Source organism: Leucopleurus acutus (assembly GCF_964270905.1).
Source record: "Leucopleurus acutus genome assembly, chromosome: 21".
Taxonomy (NCBI): Eukaryota; Metazoa; Chordata; class Mammalia; order Artiodactyla; family Delphinidae; genus Leucopleurus; species Leucopleurus acutus.
In genome coordinates, this window is record NC_139163.1 from 22,033,739 (window position 1) to 22,058,853 (window position 25,115).

A 25,115-nucleotide genomic window follows, 5' to 3' on the forward strand; every position below is an offset into this window, starting at 1 on the left:
TGCAGAGTTTGTCTGATCAAGCAGTGCAAAGCTATGATAGCTGCTTACAGTTTTCCCACTGGTGCGTATACACCAAGTCAAAAATATGCTTCAAGAGCAAGTAACAGGGTAGGAAGAGACCTGCCCTTGGGTCATTAAAAATGATTCAGAACAACACGGGCCCCTGTACCACTTCCCTGGCAATCACTCTCTTAGGTGTACCCAGCCTTGGCTGCTGTACAACTTAGAAAGCAATTACCCCCCTTCCTCTGAACCTTACAGCTCTTCTACTTAGCCATTGATTGTGTCCTGTCCCTTTTGGAAACCGGCATTCCAGATGTGGAAATACACAGACTGAAAATGTTCCTCCCCAGCCTCTGACTCTAAGAAGAGAGTCAGTTTTAAAACAGGACACTTTCAGTTTTGTTTTCAACCTTTATTACATTTTTGCATTTGATTCAAACCAACCACTCTCTTACACCACACAAAAGGCATCCATTCTTGTGATTTTAAAGTGCATTTCCCCTTTAACTTTGTGTACAAAAATATGTATTTTTTTAAAACCTGTGGAACTTTCTCAACAAGGCACTTTTAGGCATGAAAATGAAGATGAGTCTCCGTTTCTACATTCACATACATAGAAGGAAGAGTGAACCACCACCATCACAGCTGCATTCTTGGAGTCTTCATGGGTCCAGCCGACTCGAGGAACTGATAAACAAGACTGTAAAAACATTCACAACCTTACAACCTGGGCTGCAACGCTTTACAACCATAACAAGGAAAAGCTGCCCGTCAGCACAGCTGTCCTTCCCCGTCCAGAGGTGTCCCACTTCAGGAAGCGAAGATACGCTGGCAAGTCGTCTTTGATGACCCTGGGAGATCCCACTGTGTGTGTAATTTAGCCCCAATGTCAGTGATCATTTCGGGAGAGACAGGCCATCAGGACCTCCCAGAGCCGACAGCCATGTGCTTTCTCCAGCACACCACATCCATTCGAGGGACTTAACATGTGGAAAACAGGAAAGACACCGAGGTTTTCACTCACTGTCCATTGAGAGGGAAGACCTAGCCAACGACACTTCTGAAAAGTAAGCAAACACTTTTTTGGTTTATAAACATATATATACAAGTCATTTAATGTCCCAGTGACTACAAGTAACGCTTCTTTTAAAAAAAGCAAATTATATGCAAAGATCAAAACCACAAAACATTCTTTTAGCAGTTCAAGATTTACATCTTTAAGAAACATTGAGAGAGTAATGTTTTGCCACCATTAAAATTAAATCTTAGAGAGAAATAAACTCTACCTTGACTCTGAAATTGTTTTAATTTCTGGAGAACTACATAACTCCATTGTTTCTCACCAGCTCTCCTATAACAAGAATACTTAGAAAAAGCAAACAAACTCGCCCAAATGCTTCACATCTTCCGAGAAACACTGAAAGCTTATTGTTTAAAATCTGTCTTTAGATAGTCTAGCTTATTTATTGCACCTAATTTGCAAATGCTCCCCAGGACATAGCGGGGAATAAATATGAAACAGAAATGGAGCTGCCTCCCCATCCATGGACAGCTGCACCAGCGGCAGAAGGCTGGTCCTTTGGGGGCAAGTTGGGAAGGGGGCCACGTGTCATCATAACCAAGAGCTGTCTGAGGGCCAAACCTACGGGTCAGGCTGCATTCATATCTCCAACTAAGAAACCTGTCACTTTCCAAGGGGAGGGGGAAGGGTAAGCTGGGACGAAGTGAGAGAGTGGCATGGACATGTATACACTACCAAATGTAAAATAGCTAGCTAGTGGGAAGCAGCTGCATAGCACAGGGAGATCAGCTCGGTGCTTTGTGTCTACCTAGAGGGGTGGGATAGGGAGGGTGGGAGGGAGACACAAGAGGGAGGACATACGGGGATGTATGTACATGTATAGCTGATTCACTTTGTTATACAGCAAAAACTAACACATCATTGTAAAGCAATTATACTCCAATAAAGATGTTAAAAAAAAAAAGGACAGCTGCAAAACTCATTGGTGAGCCTATTTTTGGCTAGGTAAATGAATCATGGACACAAACAATATTAAAGTAATTCAGTTGAAAGAAAGCATACAACACACAAACTTGGGGGTAGAAAATGACTGTGGCCTTGAATTATCCACGTGCACAGTCTCCTTTGCGGGGAAAATTCCCTTTCTCCTGCTCTCTGTCTGCTGTTGACCTGCTGTTATCAGTTCTGATTGGGTTTTTTTCCCCACCTTTGTTTAGTACCAGTTTTAAGAATTATCAATTGAGTTTCAAGCTGTTTCCACTGGAAGAAAAAAAAAGCTGTTTTTCTTAATTAAAATGGTGACATTATGACCTTGCAAATGAGAAAAAAAAAAAGAAACCGGTCACTTTCTGCAATGTGTCACCTGTCTACTGCCTGTGAGCTATGAACAAGGAGAAGGCCCATAGAAGGAGCAGGTCCTGAGGCCATCTGTTGATTTCCTGGGACAGAACCGCCCCAAAAGGAGACAGACTGATTGGTAAAGAGGAGACTATTTTTCAGATGCTGCAACCTCACTGCATGACCGTGCTGACAGGGACCTCGGGCGGGCACTTGCTTTAGTCAGAGAAGCGTCTTTGCCAGCAGGTGAGGACTTGCCTGGTGGGGTGAGCAACCCAGGTGCACCGGCAGGGGGCTTGCAAGCAGTGCCCCTGGCAGGAAAGCAGGGGTCAGCTGGGAGGAAAGAGGAGTGGGGGAGCGTTTGTGGTGTTTTAAAAGACATACTTATCACTGCATTACCATATTTCAAATTCTGACACGGGAATGCCTTAAGATCCTTATTACTGAAAACCATACAGAAGTCACTTGAGGCATTTTTCTTACGAACAGGGAACGATCTTGATACCTTCGGTCTGTTAATAGGGAAAGGACAGTACACCTTGTACCCTTCATAAACTGGAGGAGGAGGGTGGGACTTCCTAAAGCAAAATAAATTCATGACCTATATAAGATCAGTTTTGCTTCCCATGGTGTATATTTACACTGTTACATAATAGTTCTGATCACCTGATTTATAACACAGGGAGTACTGTCTGTGTACCTGATGTAAGACATGCTTAGATAAATCCCAGTTCTGCCCAATGTCAGCATAAAGTAAAAAATGTGACTGTCCCATAAATTATCATGTAACCCCCAGTGCTGCCCACCTAGGAGAGACATAAAAAATAAAGCAGTAGATTGCAGACTAGTCACAGCCAGTCTTAGGAACAAGAACTCCGTGGAACACCACTTAAGAGCATTTAAAAAGTGAAAACTTTTTAAAGTTCAAAAAAAAAAAAAACCCAACCACAAAACTCTAGGAGCCAAGACACTCCAGACCTGCTTGATGCTAATTTACAAAGCCACAGAAGCTGGGAGGTCTCTTCCAACTGATCTGGATAATGCAAGTGAAAGAAGACTCTTTGCTTGCAGAGTCCAGGAGCTGTGCCCCCAAATCCAGGCAGTGGGGCATCCCTCTTCCTTCCTCCCTGAGGAAGACCTCACTTTAGTAAGGTCAGGCAAAAGAAAAACGAGGCAGTCATTTAGCTAAGCTCCAAAAACAAAAACAGAACAGAAAAAGACCCCAACCTTCTACAAATACACATGTAAAAATATTTTTAAACACCCCCAAGGACCAAACAATTTTGCCCAAGAAAAATCACAGGGTTTGGGGGTCCATCTGACAAGGAAAGTCCCAGGAGTCTCACAACAGTATGAACCAACAGACTTTTAATGCTTTAGTCCAATGTGGTTAAGAACAAATAATATCTGATATTTCAGAGTTGGCAAACAGCGAAAACGACATCTGAGAACTCGGTGAGGTTCTTCTCCCCATCCCTTTACGTACCCACACACCATAGGTAAGAACAGCCAAGTCAAAGTCCGTGGGGGCTTGTAAGGTGCTGTTTACAACGTGGAGGTTGTAAATCACAGTCAAGATACAACTAAGCACTTCCTGAAGGTGCCGAGGATACACTTAATCTGCAAATCCAAACGTCCTGAGCACAGCATAAAAGATGACTCTCCAGGAAAAGAGATCCTGAAATCCTTTCGTGAAGAAAGAGACACGGGCAAACCAGCTTGGCAACTTACAGCAAGTCTTGTAATTGAGCCCTCGGGTGACTCAGGGTAAGAGTGCTTAGAAAGTTCCCCCCAGCGCCAAGAGGTGGAGCTAAAAGTGTCCCCCTCCTGACTGTCCTGCCTGGCACCAGCCTGCCATGGGTGGTGACACCGCACAGCAGCCGGTTGACTTTTCATAGCTGGTGTGTCGTCCTCTGCTGGGATATCTAAGTGGGGTCAGAAAAAGGAAATGCCTGTCTCCGTCATGAGCTGATCTGCCTTTATTATCTTTTCCTGAACTGCAGATGAACTGTGGAAGAAAATCAAACACAAAGAGATAAAGTGTGAAGCCCACGTAGACACGAGGCAGCTGCAACAGGCGGGGAGGCCCTGGGTGGGCGGGGAAGACCACAGGAAGAGGGGGCCGGGGGGACTGACTTCCCACACCCGAGGGGAGAGGGGCTCCTCGTCACTGAGCCACCATCCTCCGGCCTGGCCAGCGCTCCCTGCAGGCCTGGGTCCTGTCCAGACTGTTTCCAGCACCATCCTGCTCGGACCCTCATTGCCACCACGCGGGTGCCAAACAGACCGCACCCCCATCTCCTCTGAGTGTGAACCCAGTTCTGTGATCTAAGCCTGGCTGGCTTGCCTGCTTGAAGAAAAAAAGTGACTAGGATCCTTTCTTTTTGAAAACTGTGCCTGATGGCAGTTCAGCTTTTCTCTGGGCTTCCATCTCCATCCTGGGGTGATGCAGCTCGGCTCCTCTGCACCCACTCAGCCCGGCTCCATCCCAGGCCGTCACTAATAGTAGGGCCCAAGCTTCTCGTATCCTAAATAACTAGGCCACTCCGGAAACAGACCATAGGAACACCGAGGGCTTCCAAACTGGTCAAAAGCTATTCCAAAATCTGGTCCATTTGGTGGCTGGGCTGTTCCCTGGGTGGATTTCAACTCTGCCCGGATGATCCTATAGTTTTTGCCTTTATTGCTGTCCCAGTATGTCTGTCCATTGCACTCATAGCACACGGCAAACTCCATCCTCTCATAAGACTGAATTTTTTCAGGCAAGCTGATTTCAAAGGAGAATGTGTCCGTGTCTGAACCTGCGTACGTGTCCTTCACGTACCAACAGGGAAAGTCTGTGAAGCTTTTCCAGGTGTCGAATGTCATTCTGACTTTCACCATCTTCTCAAATGCGAGGTTCTGCACCTTCACCGTGCCTGCAATGGCTCTGTCCTTCAAGACGCAGTTCTCCAGGCAGACGTGGTCGGTCCGAAGCCGATTTCTGAAGTCCAGGTAGTCTGCAGAGGGCTGCGAGAAATCCAGCACAAAGCTCTCGCTCTCCGCTGTTGTCAGACTCACAATGCTGTCCAGGAGCTCGGTGATGTTCAGTGGAATATCTAACGGGTCATCAAACTCGGAGAACACTTTGACCATTGTCAGGGCCAGCCCTTGGTTGTCTGCAAAGGACACCCGCTTCTTCACCTTCTTCTCCTGGACGGTCGGGGCCACCGTCCCGCTGGCTTCATTCTTGCCGCTCAGCTGAATACAAGGCCTCAGGGGTTTGCTTGACTTCGGGGAGATCTGGAAGGCAAACCGCTCTCTGCGCAAGGAGGGGGCCATGCAGCTGTACCTGCACTCAATGTCCACAGCCATCACGGGGCTAGAGCAGGCTAGAACCCTGTCCAAGGGGAAGGAAAGAAACAGCAAGGAGGTCAGACAGATGGTCAGGCTCATCCCTCCGACAGAGACCAGCGAACTACGTTTGCCTTCATCTTTGCCCACGTGGCTACAGCTCAATATTACCTCAAGTGTGGTCCAGTGTGACCTTGGTTTCAGAGGAGATTAAGAGTGTAAAGTGGGGGGGCGGGGGGAAGAGGCCCAAGGTTAAAACAAACACAGAAGTACGGAACCACTGGTTTTAAAACTAGTTCATGGGTTTCCCTGTCAGGGCTTGTTGGGGCCGTCAGTATACTGATGGGCCACGGAGAATAATGAAAACAGCGTGCTGTTTGCCGAATTTCCTAAACTTATCCCAAACAAGGAAAGTCTTTTTTTTTTTTTGGTGGAGCACCTTGCTGAATGCAGTTTGGTAAATACTGCTTTCCTCCGATAAAAAGAAATTAATTCCTCCCACAAATATTGATTGGTGTTTGCTATGTGCCAGGCATGGTGCCAGAGACTGGGAATCAGGAGTGAAGACCGACCCACACTTGCTTTCATTCAATGTACAGATTTTTATATTCTAGTATATCTTACTTTTAAAAAGTGCCAGCAATTTAGTGTTTTTAAATCTTTCGTATCAGTGAAGAATTGTGTTTTTCTACAGTGAAAGTAGCCTCTATAAGAATAAAAAGCAAAGAGAATCATGCTAAAGATTAAATTAAATCTGACTTCATAAAAACAATGTTTTTCTATAAGTGAAAAAAAATAAGTAAAACCAAAAAACCGAAGACTGAGAAAACATTTTCCAAAAAGCACGCAGCGAAGCTTTAATACTTTCATAAAGAGTTCTCATAAAACAATAACAAAGTCAAATATTCCATGTAGAAAAATGAACAGACAATTCATGAGAGAAATTTCAAAGTGGCCCATAAATATGCAGAGTGTCCAGCATTACAAGTAACTTAAGAAATTTAGATTAGAAGACAATGCCTGTTTTTACCTAGTGAGTTAGGAAAGAATTTTAAAAGATGATACAAATACCTGTATTAGTCTTAATGGGCACAACCTTTCTAAATCATCATTTTCGGTTCTAATATCACATACAGGTATTAATCTTGGAAATAATTAAAAATGCGCGAAGGTTAATGTACTAAAATGTTCAGTGCAACATTATGGAGGGAAAAGGGGTGAGAAAGTAAACTAAATGACCAATAACAGGTATCCAGTTAACTCAAGTGCACCACGTCCATGTGATACAATTTAATATCATCATTAAAACCATTATGTGGAAAAAGATTTAAATGGCATAAAAATTTATAATATATGATTAATGGAGAAAATGGAGAAGATAAATTGTACATAGAGACTAGACTTGTAGGGAAAAATATTACGTATATGCACAGAAAAAAGACTAGTGATATAATTAAAACTGTCAGAATTTTCCAGGTGATGGGATTTCAGGAAATTTCTGTCTTCCTGCTTTGTACTTTCTAATATTTTCTAAAATAATAGAACTTCTCTAATCAAGAAAACAAAATGAATCTAATAAAACACCTCAAATATCTTAAGATTCTTGTAGGGCCCAAAACCCACCCAACGCTATTGCCTCCCTAAAGCCAAGCCATTTTTATTCTAATTACCATGGCAAATTGATATTCTGATTTGACAGTTCCAATGGGCTTATTGAAGAAGTCGGCGATGAAATCAGGATTAAATTCTCTAGCCTGAGAATCACAGAACACAGATCTGGATTAGTTGCGAAACACATCTCCCCTCACTACGGCAGAGGTGTCGGTGTGTGGTGGTGTGCTGGGGTACCAGCTCTCAGGCCTCCCGATGCCTACCCCCCCACCCCCGCCCCGGGAGGTGCTGTGGGGTGATGGCGGTAGTTCAGGAGAAGGACAGGCAAAATGCTGCTCATCATCTGACAAGAGTGGGGACCACTGGTCCAACAAATAGTATCAGTCCAATAAATAATATCTCATTTTCAATTTCTGATTTCGTTTAATCAAATATATTTTAAAAATGAGAAAGGATGAAGATGTATTGGGCTTGATCCCATTTTCAAAAACAACCACCAAAAAACCCAGCACTTCCCTAGGATGCAGGAATCACTTAGTGGTGACCAAGTGGGGAAACACAGACATTCAGAGACAAAACAATACTAATACAAATACCTGTATTAGTCTGAAAAGGCCCAACCTTTCTAAATGTTCTTATCTTAATTTATAGCCATAATGTAGTTATCTAAACATGCATTTAAAGGATATTTTATCCTTTAAATAAGGATATTTAAATATCCTTTAAACATCTTATCCTTTAAATATCCTTAAATAGCCTTATAGTTTCTCCTCTAACAAAGTTAAACAAGTAAAAATTTTAGGAGCAAATTGGCTATTATCTTTTCTTTCGTTTTTTAAATTTATCTATTCTTTTATTTATTTATTTTTGGCTGCGTTGGGTCTTCGTTGCTGCGCGCGGGCTTTCTCTAGTTGCCCCGAGCGGGGGCTACTCTTCGTTGTGGTGCGTGGGCTTCTCATTTCGGTGGCTTCTCTTGTTGCAGAGCATGGGCTATAGGTGCGTGTGCTTCAGTAGTTGTGGCACATGGGCTCAGTAGTTGTGGTTCGTGGGCTCTAGAGCGCAGGCTCAGTAGTTGTGGTGCACGGGCCCAGTTGCTCCACGGCATGTGGGATCTTCCCGGACCACCGCTCAAACCCGTGTCCCCTGCGTTGGCAGGTGGATTCTTAACCACTGCGCCACGAAGGAAGTCCCTATTATCTTTTCTTATACCCATTCAATTGTTCTGGAAAGGAAAGTTCTGACTGAATTGGGCAAGACAGCTTTTTTAAAAAAAAGTCAGAGGGTTCAACATAAAAAAACAAAACAAAAACCCTATACTTACAAAGTACTTGAATTTTTCTTTTCCCCTGTTCATTGCAAAACTTTGTTAGAATGCACTGGAATCACATGTTCAGTTCTACTTTTAATACAGGTAGTTTTTGCTTTTTAAATTAAATGTTAATTAAAAATAACCAAACAGCGGGCAAAGTCTTGCATCCCAACCCCCCCGACTCTGCCCACCCCTGACAACCTGGGTGTGAACTGAGGAAGGAGGGGTTCCTCCTCTGTTGTAGCCGCTTCCTCCCTGCCTGAGTCAGCACAAGGTCAACTGCAAGCTCTCTCTGAGTGTCCCACAGGCCTACAAACCATCCTCAGGCATGCTTTCCAGAACCACCTTAAAACAGCTCATTAGAAAATGACTGGGAAACTCTCAAGCTATTGTGGAAACAATTCTAAAACAAGGAGATCAGGCAAAGAATCTGCACACTTGCAGTGGACTGCAGTCACTCTCAGGGTCTGATCCTGCAGGTTAGAAAGGCTTAGTTGAAGGCCTTGGTAAAGTTTCAGTGTTTGGACCCAGCAGTATAAACATGCCCCTGAGATCCCTTTTATCACCAAGCTTTAAGAACTGGGGGTGAGGAGGTGAAGCTGGAGTCGGAGCCAGAGGTAATTAAACAATTCCACTGGCACTTTCTGGAGCCGAATTGGTTTTGCAGCATTCTCCATGGAGGGCAAAAGGAAGGTGAACCACCTGGCGGCCCAGGCATTCTTCCCAGGCTCCTGCTCCAGGCCCATTGCACAAGCACCCCTACCCAGAATCCCTTCACTTTTTTGGTGTCACCAGCACTGGAAGGGAGGTCACTAACCCCGGTGGCTTCAGTAGAGGGTGCAATCTGACTCTTGGCTCCCTTGCCTATCCTCACAGGTAGATTCCAGCTTTTATTAACCAGATCGGTCTCCAAGAACTGGTGCACCGAAGTGCTGGTTTGGTGTAAGCCTTCCTGATCATCTGCTCAGAACTTCCCACATGGACCGTGACAGGGATGACCAACACCCAGACGTACTCGTAGCCACGGAGACATGCAAGGTAACAGTTTCCTAAATCCCTGAAAGGACGGCACCTGGACAAGTGTTTTGTCCTCAAATGGCATGAAAATTATCAGTTCCAACACAGCACGCATAAGGCTGTACCTCAGGGCCCCTCTTATGACAGACTCTTAGGCCGCTCTGCCTTTCTCATGCCCATGCCAGGGAATGTGAGTCACCAAGGTTGGTCTGGAGAAAAACCAGAACGAGATGTGGACACACAGTTGAACCAGCACAGCATGACATGGGACCTAGATACCAGTTTGTTGCAGGACAGGGTCATAAGAATGTGAGCAGCTGTTACTCAGACCAGAACGGATTCTCAAAACCTTTGCTTCCAAATAGATGCCTAGGAGATCAATTTTGCCCCATGAGAGACCGGACATGCACCAAGGGTAGATTTCAGTGTTTCTGGTCAAAAGAGGGCAAACCCTAACACGCCATGCAAAGACAGAACATGGATAGTTTTGCATAAATGCTTTCCGTGTTCCTCTGGTGACAAACAACAGACCCTCTCAGCCAGGGTTAGATATTGTGGTGATTCTTCTCTAAAAACTATCGACTTGTACAGAAAATAACCCCACGACCTTCACAGTTTCAGGCGGCTGAGCTACTGACTGTCGGCTGTGCCTTTTATAGGAAGCAAAGCTTTCTTTTGTATTGAGGCCAACACATTGCCTCCTCCATTCTCTTGTACTCTGATAAGAAAAGACAGAAAAATCAGACGCACCAAGAACCCAACAGGAACACTGAAACAGCATTAAGTAAGCATTCGCAACCAGGTTACCAGGTATAATTTTTTAAAAGACGTGGCCACTTACCCCTTCGGCATTTCTTTATTCCCTCCCAAAAGGCTTGGCTGCCACAGTATGAGTAAAATTGGCATCTTTCCCTTGGTATTCAGACCATGGGGCCCTTATTCACAGCCCTAGAAGCCACTTGGACTCCTCTATTCTGTCACCATCATCCAAAGCATCTTTGAGATAAATATCTGTGGATGAGGTGGCATATTATAGGAAAGAGATAAGTTAAAATGGCAGTGTCTGCCATCTAAAAATGTTCAATGTGAAACACAGTGCACTGGCCTAGGAATACCTGCACATGGCTGTGCCACTTGGGGCAAGTCACTCAACCTCTCTGGGCTTGAGCTTTCTCCTCTGAGATCCCTTCCAGCTCTGACATTCCAGGTTGCTAATACTGCCTGATGGTTCTCTTCTCCCTAACTTTTCCCTAAATACCTCAACTTCACTTTTGTAGTCAGTCCTCCAGCTGTCTTCACTTTAGTCTTGGCTCCTGGATAACCCTGCCAAGTGAACTATTTCCTCTTCTCTGCACCCCAGCCCCCAAAGCCCTAACACTCTCTTCTCCTGGACCCTGGGTCTCCCAAGGAGGCCTGACCACGCAGACCACAGGCTCCAACATCTTCTAGCAACTCTCCAAGTCCTCAAGTCTGTCCTCAACTTTCTCCTCCTCTGCGGGAAACAGTATCAGGACAGAGCCCAAATCTTCTAGTATGTTCTGGGCCCCCTAACCCCTCTTTTGCACTGAGTCCCTTCCACACCCCTTTCTCTGGATTCAAAAGGGTGGCACGAACAGGACACAGGCCAGAGCGTCCTGCCCTCTGTGTCCTGGTCCCGCCAGGCCCGGGCTGCACCCCGCCCCCAACCCCTCCCCGAGGTCCTTCGCCTGTCCGGAACCCACCTGTTGGGCCGCGGGGAAGCCCCCTTTCCAGCTGGCTCGCTGCATCGGAATGCCCGGAGGGAGGTGGCAGGGGAGGCTGCCGCCACCAGACTACGTGAGCCTCGGTGTGTCCGGGAGGCAGGCCTTGGGCTGGGTTCCCGGAGTTGTGACCGGCAGGGGGAGGAAGACGACGAGGAGGAGGAGCCCTAGTTATCACACCAGGGCGGGGCAGCAGGGCCACCCGAGGCGGAGCGGCGCCACGAGAGCGTCCCCGCGCGGCCACCTCGCCCCCGCTGGCCCGGGACAGCCTGTCTGGGGACCGGGAACCGGAGGTGGCTCTGCTCCGGGAGGCCCCGGCCGCCGCAGCGTCCTGTGTCCCGTCGCCCTCGGCGGCCTGAGAGATCACCAAGTGTGTTTCCCTACGTTGTACCGGGAAATCGAGGCCGGGGGAGAGACGAAGCGACTTTCCCCTGTGCTGAGACCCCATCGCTCAACTCCGGGGACACTCTCTAGAAGTGTCGGGTCCCAGGTGGAAAAGCCTTGTGTCAGGTTCGAACTCGTTACAATAGGGATTAAGAGTATCTGAAGTCCCAGCCCCAAGCCCCCGGGCCGCCCGTCGCGGCCGGGACCCCCACCTCGGTGCATCACGTGGGTCCGGCCACGCTCCATCCCACCTCTGGTCCCTGGATTGCCCTCCCCACGTGGAAGCAACAGCCTCCTTGAGCCCTTCTAAAGTGTCCCACTCCCAGAGTGTAATTGCAAGTTGGACGGAGAAAGTGTAGGTGGCACGACCAAAGACGGCCCCCGCTACGCGCCCTCGCCGCTGTCTCCGCGGCCGGGCAGCCGGCCTTGCGGGCTTGGGAGGGACGTACCTGGTACAGCTCATAAGCCCCGAGGTGCGGAGGCGCCAGCCCGCGGCAGCATCCGCGCCGGGGTGGCAGGGGCAGCGGCGGCGACAGCAGGAGCGGGGGCCGGGGCTCAGGTCGGCACCCTTCGCGGGCAGCCGCATCCGTCCGTGCGCGAGAGCTGCCCGCCCGCCTCCTCCCTGCGGCCCCTCACACGGGACTCGGTCTCCCAGCCGCCGCACGGCTCCCTTTAACTTTGCGACCACTTCTCCCCACTCGGGATGTTATCCTAGACCCCCTTTCACGTGAACGCCCCCCATAGCCAATGGGCGCGCCCGGGACGCGCGCCGTCGACCAATGGCCGTGGAGCCGCGGTCCCCCAGAGCACCGACGCGCCACGTGATCGGCTGCGCGCCCGGAATGATAGGGCTGGCGTCCAGGGCCTGCGAAGAGGGCGGTGGGTCATAATTTCGTCAGAAGCCCGAGGACCGGCGCCAGGGGGCAGAGGCACTTTCCTACAGCCTAGCATCCCGTTACAGCAAGAGGGCTGGACGCCGGCGGCTGGCAGAGTTCCCTCTCCCTAGGCAAAGTCCTAGCCGGGCAAAGTCATTCTACACCCGCGGACCTGGTTGCAGTTGTATTCAGCCGTCCCGCCCGCCCCGCCTTTGTCTTACACTTCAGCTACCGGGGGTTCGCAGATGACAGTTACTTCCCCCATCACACGTGGAGCCCAGAGGAGCCCCAAGAGAATGCCAAATGCGTTCCCCTCCGTTTTGGGTGGAGCCTTTTCGGGATCAGTATCCCCAGCTCCAGCGATAGTGTCGAAAGTAAGTAATTACTGAACGCGTGCTTTGTGCCCATCACGGTCCAGGTGTTACTGTGAAAGGAATACAGTAAAATCCTTTTTATGAAGTTGTTATTGGGACAAAGGACCAATACCCATCTCACAGAATACCGCATATATAGTTGAGGGTTTCTCAGGTAGGTATATTTTCGAGGAAACTACCTGAATTGAATCTGCATGAACAGATTCAGCCTGTACCACAGGGCCTCGGTGATCTCTGTGCTATGCCTTGAGATCTGTAGAGAATGAGGAGCTTAGAAGAGAGCTTAGAAGCCCCTCCTCCCATATGAGATCAATTTAAATATGCATGTATATAGTCATATATATCATCTCCTTGGTGATCAGCTCTGCGCTAGCCACTTTAGGGATGAGAATCCCAGTTTTCCAGTTTTAGTGAATTTTGGAAATTAATATAGGATTGCCAGCTTTCTATTGCCAGCTTTCTTTTTAGTGTCCAGGTAAAGACACTAAAACAAACAAATCCTACCATCTTCTGTTACCATCTTTTATTTTTAAAAGAAGTACTCTTTAACAGCAATAACAATAAAATGCAGGAAGGGCATAATCTCAGAGTAGAGGCTAGTCCTTCACGTTGCATATGTTTAGCTTTATGAAAATTCATTACATTGACTATGGCATATGGGAATTTCTGCTGTAAGAGATTTTAAAGCAGCTTCTAATTTTACTAGGAATGTAAGACAAAAACGCTAGTCCACTACAATAATCCAGTTGAAGCCTTCAGCTCCATAGAGAGCTTCCCCAGACTCAGTCTTCCTGTCTGAAGGGTGATCATTAGTCCTCTTCCTTCTCTTTCAATGGACAAATCTGATAAAGGACCACCTGTGAAATTAGCTATTGGTAGGCAATTGGCAAATAAAGTTTCTGTGCAATATTCCCTTTGCCAACTCTAAACCCCCTTTTATTAGCTGATGAGTAGGTTGAAGATTTACGATGCCAAGTGCTGGCTACGTTTCTCAAGTGGAGGGAGCATGCTGGAGGAGTGGGCAGAGATAAAAAACCAACAGGTATTGCAAAATGTATGCAGGCAAAGGGCGATCTGAACCAAACTGGGAAGGAGTTGGGACAAGTAAATACAATTTTATAGTGTTAGGTTTTGGAAGCATCTTCCTTACATAGATCTAGGAAATCATCCCTGTGGTTTAGGTGACTATTTCAGTCCGGGAGAGTGGGGCTAAACTTAGTTGTGGCACACCCCAGTCTTGGTAGGTAGGAGTGTAGCGTCTATGAGTTTACAAAGAGCACAGTCTTTGCGATCAGGATAGAGCTGGGATGCAAGCTCTGGAGAACTGTTCCAGTAGAATTCACAGCAGTCCCGAGTTCCAGAACCTGAGAGCTGGACTGGCCGTTAGACACAGTCTTGCTTCACCCTTTCATGTTATAGCCACAAAGAGGGAAACTGAAAATGGAAAATTTCAACCTGTTAGTCAATGCATACCAAGTTCCTTTTCTAATATCTGGCTTTGAATTGTAGCCTTAGTTTCATTTAATAAGCCAACCCTCCTCCCCGCAAAAACCAGGAAGCCTAACAGTGGCTAAGCATAGCTAATGATCATTTTACCATAAGCTGTTGTTTTTCATGGCTGTTAGTAGCACTGTCTTCTTCTTGCACTTGGGCTCATCTGTGACTTTTTCAGTTCTCTCTTACACATTTGTTCATTCATTCAACAGCACACTATTAACTACCGTAAACCTGGGTGCTGGAAATGGAAAAATGAGTGAAATATTATCTTACTCTCGAGAAGCTCTTAAGGTAATATATAATGATGTGGGATGAATGTGTGAAAGGCAAATCTTTCTTAGGGGAGCTAAGAGGAAGACTGTGCATGTCTGGCAGTGGGGCAGGGGAGGGGAAAGTCTGAGAAGGCTGACCTTTGAGAAGTGACCGTTGAGCAGGATCCTGAAGGGGGAGTTAGAGTTTAGGGGTAATGGGAAGAGAGCATGGCAGGAATTGGAAATGGCACAGAGTTCTATACGTTCCCCCAAAGAATTTCCATGCCATTGATTAAAAATTAGATCCTCTTTCTGGCTTAAATATTGGACGCTGCTTCCTTCTGCATGTGTAAACAGCAGCTTTTTTGCTCATCCAGAAAGTTTGAAAATATATTGTTAATGCCTTATCTGCTCCTCAACTGAAAACATTTCAAAAACAGCTCAAATCATGCAAGATTCTGGAAGAGAAATCTTTTTCTTTCTTTTTTTCTTCTTCAAATTCTAACATTGCTTCTCTTTGAATGAAAGTGATTGCAAAGTGAATCTAAATAAAAATAACCAGCATCGAGTCAGAACTAAAGAAGAGAACATTCTTTTGCTAGATCAGAATAGAAAGTGGGGAAGACTGTTTCCAAACTGCTTAAATCCATTTATATTTAGACGAGTGGAGTTGTTTGCACCTGTCAGGGCTGCAGACGTGCTCTGGGTGCATCATGTTACCTGGGGCCCTCTGCTCCTCTTTCAGACTTGACTGAAAGGGACTTGCTAGGTCATGTTTTATGGGACAGGCAGAGGAATACGAGCCAAGGGATTCTGTAAGCCTCTGTCTATGGAGAATGTGTCCTTAGCGTGGGGAGAAGAGCTTGAGTAATTTACATGTCAAAGCTCCTAGAGCCCATCAGTGATTTACACGGTTGAGGGCTTCTGAGTTTCTATATGATGCTGATGTAGGGACCACTCCTTTAAAAGTTACATATACAGAGCAGCTTTTATTCCCTAGCTTTATATCTTGTGCAGTGCTTTGTATGATCCAGATATATCTTTAATTTGTATTGTGTATTATTCTTATGAATATAAAACGAATACAAGATCACTGTAGACACTGTATTTTGTGGAAAATACAGAAAAATACAGAGGTGAAAACAGAATCAGTACCACCCAGCCATAACTACCAATGTAACTCACTGTCTTTTCTTTCAGTATTTATTCTGTGCATAGTAGTATAGTATAGGATCATAGTATTGATATATATAAAATTTAATATCTTAACTTTTTAATCATGACTGCTAATTTTGAGTGTATTAGTATTATTATAATTTTTCTGACATGCTTTTTAATGACTGCATAATATTCCTTCATATAAAGAGACTATAATTTATTTTCTTATTGTGGGATACTTAGATTTTTTTCCAAATTTTCTCTACTGTAAATAAACTTTGATAAGAATCTTCATATTTAAATCTTTGTCCACAGCCCTGATTATTTCTTATAAGTCTGTTTCCGACAGGGTACAGATGTTCTTCAGACTCTTGATTTGTATTGTCAGATCATTTTTAGGAAGATCAGTATTAACTTTTTATTCACTACTGGAGCAGTTTAAGAGTTAAGTAATCCTAATTAGGTCTTGGTTTGTGGACTTTGGACAAATTATACCTCATCTTACAAAAAAGCCATATGAGAATTTTCACTAATGAATCATATACTCTGTGCCTTGGGTGAAAATAGCTACACACTTGTAGCTTTGAGTCTCAAAATACACAGCCAATTTGTGTTATGAATGGGGACTTCATAACCCATATTATTAACTTAAATGATATTAAGTGGTGGCTGGTCAGAGAGAAAGGCAGAGGCTGAGAACATGGGGTACCACTTTGCCACAGGCTTAAAAGGAATTAGGCAGAACCCAGTATGTATTTATATTCTTTGCTGATTCATCCCCCGTTTGTGACTGGTGTGATCATAAATTATGTTTGAACATATAACTATATACATGTGATGCAACCTGTACCATCCGGAATGTCATGACAAGTGGCATGCGCTTTTGTGAGAATGACATGTCACGCTGCTTCGAGGGTTACGACAGGCCGCTTGGCCTTGTGTGCCTTGGATCTTCGGCCTGTTCGGCTGCACGCCTCTGCCTCAGATACTGCAAGCACTTGGGGCTTTTGTGTAGATAATTGTATTTTGGCTGGTTCCATCCTGATCTTGACAAAACTGCCTGGATTGTCCTCTTAGAAACAGGCAATGATATAATTTGTATAGAGAAAACAGTGACTCACTAGAGGGATGAGGAAAAAAGACTATTTAGGTGCAATAATTTCTAAATGTACACACTATGTTTTCCCACAACTTTCCATTCCTATCACTCCTCTTTTTGTTTGAAATTTAGAGTCAGAAGCTGAACTGACTTCATGGTTTTCCTTCTGATCATTTGATATCCTCTAGAGAATTACAACTTAAAGACTGCATTCTTCCTTCTCGAAACTCATGGTAACGCTCTCTCCACACAGAGCCACAGGCTGTCGGGGCAGTTAAAGCTAGGAAGTCACCACATGTTGAGAATATTCTGTCTCTGCCCTCTGCCTTGCGTGCGTTCCCAAGGAGGCACAAATCTCAGGGAGCAGTGGGAGAGCCATCGTCTAACGTTGTTAGTTCACCTACTGCATAATAAAATGCAGGGGACAATAGTGCATTTGTTGTAAAGGCTGCTCAAGCTTGTTATAAAATTACAGTTCACCAAAAACAACAACCTGATAACTATTTGTATGTCTTACTTGGCAAGCAGCCAGGACCATAAAATATACAAAGCCAAACTTTGACATCTAAGCCTTGGAAATTGATATGACCATATAGTAAACCTTAGCAAAGATATCTGGCATGATTCCTATTTTCTTCTGTTAATACTTTGGTCGTCTTCAAATGCAGAGCCCCTGATAAGTAGGGTCTGTTGTCTCCTATTTTTCTTATTAATCCAAAAGGTGTAATAACTTAAGCTTTCTTCCCTGATTTTGACCCTGGGTCTTTTTCCTTCCTTCTTTCTTTCTTTTTTGGTATTACTTTTTAGTTTGTAAAAATCTAGAAATTTATCTCTCCTAAGATTAGTCAAGAAGCATTTCTCTTTCTTACAAAGCAGCATTATCCATCAACTTTCAGGAACAATCCAAAGTCATAGGTGATGAGAAGAAGGAACATATTACAAAATATAAGAGAAGGTTTCTGGTTTAACTTCCTGTAAAGATTCCTAGGAAGACACATAAAAATATAAAAACTCATATAACTCTCATGCCCTAGACACAGTAAAATGTAGTTGGTTAAGAGCTCGGTCATCTGGCGGTCCTGGATTTGAATACTGACTCTGCCACAATGAGCCGTGGACCTTGGAAAAATTACTACCCAACTTCGTGCTTCTGTTTTCCCATCTGTAAAATGGGAATACTAATGCCTGCCTGGCAGGGTTACTCGGAAGATTTCCCAGAACACTTTCTGTGTAACCAGGATGACTCGTTGCACAAAACCCAAGTGCAATGAAAGTCACATTTCTGGATTATTCTAAATACAGTAAAATCTGGATCTGAACTCTCTACTTACCAAGTCCAGTAAGAAGCTTAACTATCGGTTGTTGTGTGCAGCTCCTCAAAACTGGGAACAGGCCCTTTGTTCTTAGGCTCTGCGGTCACTGCCTGCTCCTTTTGCAGCCCACCTGCTGTGGAGGTCACATCCTCACCACCCACCCACTGCAGCTGCTGTTCAGGCAGGCTTCGGTGAGGCCCCCTTGCAGGCCTGGCGTGAAGGTCCTGCACTCCCGGATCTCAGCTTTTTCCCTGGGAGCAGGATGTCAGCTTCCATCACCTGTGGAAACTTCAGATCCCACAGATCCCAGGCTCTGGGATTCACCTCCTCTTCAGGGTGGATCTTTCTGCAAACCCATAGAAGCCCCAGGCACTATGCCCTCCCAGACTTAGACAGTTCTGAACCCTTTCTGTAGGAGCCAGAATTCCCAAACAAAGGGTTGTGTGGGGGCTATTTCTGCAGATGCTCCTGAAACTCGAAGGAACTGTTAGCACCTTGTTAGGGCTAAGAGTCAAGACTTTAGGGAAAAAAAGACCTACCCTTTTCTCTGGTGTAAGGTGTTGGGATATGTGAGAATAAGGCACACACGTATATGCTGACATATTTGTAAACTACCAAGCACGTGGTAGATATTCCAAGGACATCACTGGTTTGCCAAATACTCCCTCATTTGAGGGTAGGTGAACAGAAACAACTAAGATATAGCTTAGGAAAAGGGGAAAGGGATATCCCTGAAGACTTGGGAAAGGAGCAGACCTCTGAAACAGGCTTACTACAGGAAACAAAAGAAAAATTTAAGGTATCTTTGATTACAAAAAGACATGGTCTTTGTAAATTACATAAAAAACTCAGATGAAAAGTTACAAGCTGATTTTTTTTTAATGTGCATTTATCCTGTATGGTTCATTGCTTTCTTAGATAGTTCTGCCATATAATAATTTTTGTAGTAAACCCTTAGTAAAGTATAGCATACACTTTGAACAGTCAACAAATTTGAAGTGTATAGATTAATGAATTCTCATTATATCCATCCACTAGCACCACAGAAACCCCTTTTATTCCCAATTCTTGTCACTCTTCCCCACAGGGGTAAGAATTATACTGATTTCTAACACCATAGCAAGATGGTTTCTTACAAAGCTAAACATACTTTTATCATGCAATCCAGCAATCATGCTTCTTGGTATTTACCAAAAAAGTTGAAAAATTATGTCCACACAAAAACCTGCACACGATTTTTATAGCAGCTTTATTCATAATTGCCCAAACTTGGAAGCAACCAACATGTCGTGTAGTAGGTAAGCAGGTAAATAAACTATGGTACATCCAGGTAATGGAATATTATTCAGCACTTAAAAGAAATGAGCTGTCAAGCCATGAAAAGACATAGTGGAAACTCAAATGCACGTTACTAGTGAAAGAAGCCAATCTGAAAAGGCTACATACTAGATGGTTCCAACTATATGACATTCTAGAAAGGAGAAGACTATGGAGACAGTAGAAAGGTCAGTGGTTGCTGTGGGTGGATCCGGTGAGATGAATAGACAGAGCACAGAGCATTTTTAGGGCAGTAAAAATACCCCGTATGATATTATAATAATGGTGGTATGTGATAACACATTTGTCTAAACCCATAGAATGTACAACACTAAGAGTGAACCCTAAGTTAAACACCCTATTCATTCTGGTTGATTGTACTATGTCAACATTGACTGTACTGTGTCAAGTGTACCAAAAATGGGACATTTTTTCATCCTTGGTAAAAAATGTACCATTCTGATGGAGTGATGTTGATAATGGGGGAAGCTGTGCATGTGTGGGGCGGGGGTGTATGGGAGTTCTCTGTACTTTCGTCTCAATTTTGTTGTACACCTAAAAGTTCTTTAAAAAAAATAAGGTTTTTAAAAAAGTTAATAACATGAGATATGAAGAGAGATGAGATACGAATGGATGGGGAAAATGCAATCAAACAGTTAAACTCCATTGTGGAAGTGGAAATAAGCAAAACTGACAGTGTAGAAGATGGAATCAGTGAGGGACTTCCCCGGCAGGCCAGTGGTTAGGACTCTGCGCTTTCACTGCCGACGGCCTGGGTTTGATCCTTGATTGGGGAACTAAGATCCCACAAGCCATGCGGCTCAGCCAAAGAAAAGAAAGAAAAAGGAAAATCGAATCAGTGATTTGGAGGTTAATCTTGACGAGTCTACCAGAACGTATAGGAAAAGAACATTGAGTTAGAAAGAAATGATAACAGAAAAAGGAAGAATTGTTGAAAAAAGAAATAGATACTATGAAAGAGAATGGGAATCCAACTGAAGAATTATAGCACTATTAACAAAAACCCCAGAACAGTAGAAAAAGAAGTTATAAAAATTTTTATTGAAGAAAACGTTTCCAAGCTGGAAAGAGACCAGAGTATATATAGATTGAATGGGCTCACATATTTCAGATAAATCAATTTTAAAAGACCCACATCTAGACACATACTTAAAACATTTTTGAATTCCAAGGACAAAAAAAAAAAAAGGTGCTACAAGTATCCAGGTAGGAAATAACACCCCCTGGAAAACAAATTATTGATGGAAGAAAAAACACCAGACTGACTTCTGACCTCTTTGTAGTAACAATACTAACTGCCAGAAAACCATGGCGAAGCATCTAAAAGAATTTTATACTCATATACATTTTTATATGTGTACATGACCTCTCTTCCTAACACTTCCCAATTTTCTTACCAGATTTTCCCTGACATTACAAAATATACCAATGGGACTGAGTAGTACTCAGAAAGAGTTCTAGCTTATCCACCATGCTGATTTATTTCCTTGGTGAGGTTCTCACACTACAGGTAAAAGTCTATTTTGTACCCCTCACTTCTCCTTGGTTTTAATAATCATCTTATCTGGCAGTGGGAGTGTTATTTGCTGCTGAGAAAAGAGGTCTGTCTCCCAGTGACGTGTTGAACCTTCCCTCTCCCACTCCGAGGGTGGTCTATTGTTTTCCTTACCAGTGGGAATTTACACTCTGTGGGCGTAGTGTTTGCTCAGGTGGAAGAGCTTCACATAAGTCTTGGCTCCTTAATTTCACTCCAAATGCCAAGACTTTCATTTATAAATTATATTGAAAAATCGTAGACTACTGGAGTTAAAAGGACTTTGTGTTTTCTAGTTCAGCACCCTCTGTTTACAGGTGAGAAAGCGAAAAACCAGAAAGGTGCCATCGCTTGTGTAAATTCATACATTCATCTTCTGTTTGACTTGGGCAAACTAGGCTCCTGGTCTCTCTGCATCCCCCTCCAGGCAGACTGATGGGCAAGATCTATTGAAGGGCTCACGTGAGCCAGTCTTTACAATGAGGGAGGGGCTCCTGTAGGCCAGTGGTCAAAGCCCACGGAATGGGCAAGTGTGAAGCTAATGACCACTACTCAAAAGGCCAGTGAGTTTCCAACAATCAGTGGAGACACACCTTCAACATGGCACCTTGAAGTAACCAAAACCCAAAGGTATTCAGTACGGAAGAATCTGAGGACACAGGCGACATGCCTCCAGCCGGTTCTCCGAGTTCTTCCAAGTCTTAACTTTCAAGGGCTGTGGTAACAAGAACGTTTCCTTTCTAAACAAGCAGACTTGGCTCATGGTACCTGACATCCTATCTTCAAACACTGACCAAAGTCAAGGGTCAGGATCAGAGCCTGCACTTGTGGATCCCATAGCCTTTCGATTTGGTACTTGGGTGAGTCAGGAACTCATTAGACTGTACAAGTGGGAAGCCCCACTCCAACTAGCTTAATCAAACAAACAAAAAGAAGAAGTAAATTGGTTCATATAACCAAATACCAGGAAGGCAGGGGTGGGCTTGTTTCTAGGATAAACTCGGCATCATGGGGAACATGCCTGCTGGCTTCTGGGGGCTAACGCCAACCGCACTTAGAGTACGGAAAGGAAGGAGGGAATCTCACCTGATGCCAGCATACAACTGTACACTGGAGGACCAACAACTGTAGTCAGAGAGGTGGCCCAGCCCAGCTCCATGCCCACTTCTCTGTGGAGGAGCATTTTCTGTCACTAAATTAAAGAGAACGGGCCGGAAATAGGTACAAGGCTGATGTAAACAATAGCCATTGTTTCTGTCATTACCTGTAGAGGGTTTGAGAATGTGGAGAAGATAGCATGCGCTGTCTTTCTGATGTTACTGCCACCTTGGATTTCCAAGAAGGAAAGAAAGAAATGAGTAATTCCCTTCCTTTGTCATCCCCTTCACCACCATCCCCAAGCGCGCTTCGGGAAGGTACGGGATGCTGTCTCCCGGTCAGGAAGCGCTGCTGAAGAGCGCAGGAGCTCAGCACCTGTGCTGGGTAATGAGAGTCTGCAGGGCTTTGGGGAGGATTTCTATCCTCTAGCAAGAGCCACTTCCAGGGGTCTTGGTGACGCTCTCTCCCCTGCCCCAGATAAGATATTCACCAGCAGGGAGAGCAGGAGAACAGGTTTACTTGGTGCCAGGCAAGAAACAGACTCAACGTGGGGTCGTTTCAGACAAGGCAGAGACATCCACGCTGGAGTTTCCGAGATGATGTCCTTCTGCCCTGTGTGGGTGGTGGTGCAGTCCCGGTGACCCAGGTTAACCCTTGGCTCCATCACCGTCCAGCTGGCTGGTGCAACTCTAGCAAAGTGACAGCTGTGACCTCCACAGGGGAAAGCCTTCTCGCCAGCTCCTCGGCTTCATTTCTGTTTCTTATACACCACAGGCCCAATCTAAACAGTAAGGACTTTCCTTCATTGAGCATTCCCTCAGTACCAGGCACTTACATACTTTGTACCAGTGTCCCAAAAGGTAGGTAGTTCTGTTATCCCCTTTTTATAGGTAAGAGGCTCAGAGAAGTTAAGTAACTTGCCTAAGATCACACAGCAGACAATAGCCGAGTCTTGATTCAAAGTCAAATCTGTCTAACTTCCAAAGTCCAGGCTCTTTCCAGCACACCAGGCTGCAGCTCAGAGCAACCAGATGAAAGAGGCTGAGAGCCCCACCTCAGGGATTTCTTGTCTTGATCCCCCAGTTTGCTAAATTGAATTTTAGGGTCTTCACCGGGGCCCCAGCGGAATAAATTGTGAATTTTGCAAGCATAGCCCTTAATTTAATTTGGCCGCCAGGACAACTCCCTCATTCACAGGCAGGCAGTGAGGAAAGGATGATTGGATTACTGTGGCTGGAGGAGGAGAGGATTGCAATCCCCCTGGCCAGCTACAGCACAGGGGCAGGAAGGAAATCTGGGGAGGTGGGGCAGGAAACCGTAGGGCTGGAGAAAAGAGAGGAAGAGAGGGGACACATGGGGAGGAAGGTTTCGGAGGCTTATGCGGGGTAAAAGGGAAAGGCCACACAATGGAGGAACAGATGCCAAAAATCCCTGTTTTTGGGAAAAAGCCAGACACAGAACAAAGTTCTCCTACCCCAAACAATTCTCAAGTCCACCCCACATCCTGAGACAGCATACAAAAATAAGTAAACGAAACAACCTGCTAGAAATGCACTGAAGGTAGAAAATTCCATAGTAACCTCGAAGGAGTTAATCTATCTATTCAACCCGGCTTTGTGACAGTTGTTCAGGCTGGGTGACTACCTTGGGGCAGGGCAGCTAGAAATCTAACAGCTTTTCTGGCTTTGTCACAACCTGGGGACACAGGGCTGCAGTGGGTGAAAGGGGTGTCACACTTGGGTCTGTGGTGTGTGGTCGGGAGAGGAGGCTCCGGGTGACTGACCCCACCCTCTCATCTCTGGGCCCCCTTCCGTGGCTCCCGCCAGGATTGGCACTTGTCACACTGCATCTGAAGTGAGTGACCCTTGCAAGACGTCAAGAGAGGGGTGGTCACTGGGGAGGGGGACAGTTTGCCAGTGGGTCGTCTTGGACATGAGTTTTATGTTCTCCCGACCTTTGTGCCTTGAGGACTCCTGAGATCTGAAAATGGACCCTTTTCTCAAGGTGGTCACATAGCCTTAAAGACACCCTGCCAAAACAAAAATGAACTTTAATTCGAATTCACTCCAGTTTAAAACATGAATGTGTGCCATCTGGCATTTTTATGAATAAGAAGAAACGTGGTAGAAGCAAGTAATGAAAATTTCAAGGCGCCAAAACACACTGGGCAGTTATACGTTAGGGCTATAAGGATTCTGAAAAAACCTTCACTGGGATAAGTGTTTCTAGTGCTTTTCTGATCACTGCCGGCTGTGGAACAACGTCACAGAGGCACTTCCAGACCCTACACTCCTGCTGCCTCCTGGCAGGGAAGCCCACCTCACCCTTTCCTGGGGAAGGTAGAACACCAACTGTGATCACCCTCCTTACAACAGCGCTCAGGGGCCTGAGATTTCCCAAGCCGCTTTCTCTGTTTGCCAAACACTTAAAGGTATTTAATTTAATTTTAATTGCAAATGTGTTCAATACCTGTTTGTTTAAATCAGACTTTTTGATTAAGGGACAGACAAAATTGGATAGAGGAAAAACCAGGAAAAGAAAATCATTTTATATTTAGGGAAACATTGGAGAAAAAATGTGATAATGTAAAGAAACAGGGCTTCCCTGGTGGCGCAGTGGTTGAGAGTCCACCTGCCAATGCAGGGGACACGGGTTCGTGCCCCGGTCCGGGAAGATCCCACATGCCGCGGAGCGGCTGGGCCCGTGAGCCATGGCGGCTGAGCCTGCGCGTCCAGAGCCTGTGCTCCGCAAAGGGAGAGGCCACAACAGTTAGAGGCCCGCGTAACGCAAAAAAAAAAAAAAAGAAAAAAAGAAACAAAGGAA

General features: G+C 45.2%; 1 protein-coding gene across 6 annotated transcripts; it reads right to left on the reverse strand.

Moving 5' to 3' along the window:
* Nucleotides 1-386: 386 nt before the first annotated feature.
* On the reverse strand, nucleotides 387-12,452 carry PPP1R3B (protein phosphatase 1 regulatory subunit 3B). 6 transcript variants are annotated; one of them, XM_082863673.1, is made up of 4 exons: nucleotides 11,354-12,196; nucleotides 10,474-10,643; nucleotides 7,366-7,449; nucleotides 387-5,741 (listed from the first exon to the last, which is right to left on the reverse strand). In XM_082863673.1, exons 2-4 carry the CDS (start codon nucleotides 10,536-10,538, stop codon nucleotides 4,862-4,864), a joined length of 1,029 nt encoding a protein of 342 aa, XP_082719799.1. In that variant the 5' UTR covers nucleotides 10,539-10,643; nucleotides 11,354-12,196; the 3' UTR covers nucleotides 387-4,861. The 6 variants fall into 6 exon arrangements, with proteins under 6 accessions (XP_082719799.1, XP_082719803.1, XP_082719798.1 ...); XM_082863677.1 differs by lacking the exon at nucleotides 10,474-10,643 and having other exon boundaries at nucleotides 11,354-11,493; XM_082863672.1 differs by lacking the exon at nucleotides 11,354-12,196 and having other exon boundaries at nucleotides 10,474-11,274.
* Between the last annotated feature and the right edge of the window lie 12,663 nt (nucleotides 12,453-25,115).

What these genes read in the sequence shown, in the direction of transcription:
- PPP1R3B (XM_082863673.1), bottom strand. Translation starts at nt 10,538, where the DNA reads ATGCCAATTTTACTCATACTGTGGCAGCCAAGCCTTTTGGGAGGGAAT. An exon ending in AATAAAGAAATGCCGAAGGG is followed by an intron (nt 7,450 to 10,473) that starts GTAAGTGGCCAC and finishes TGTGATTCTCAG; the next exon opens with GCTAGAGAATTTAATCCTGA. An exon ending in CAGAATATCAATTTGCCATG is followed by an intron (nt 5,742 to 7,365) that starts GTAATTAGAATA and finishes CCCCTTGGACAG; the next exon opens with GGTTCTAGCCTGCTCTAGCC.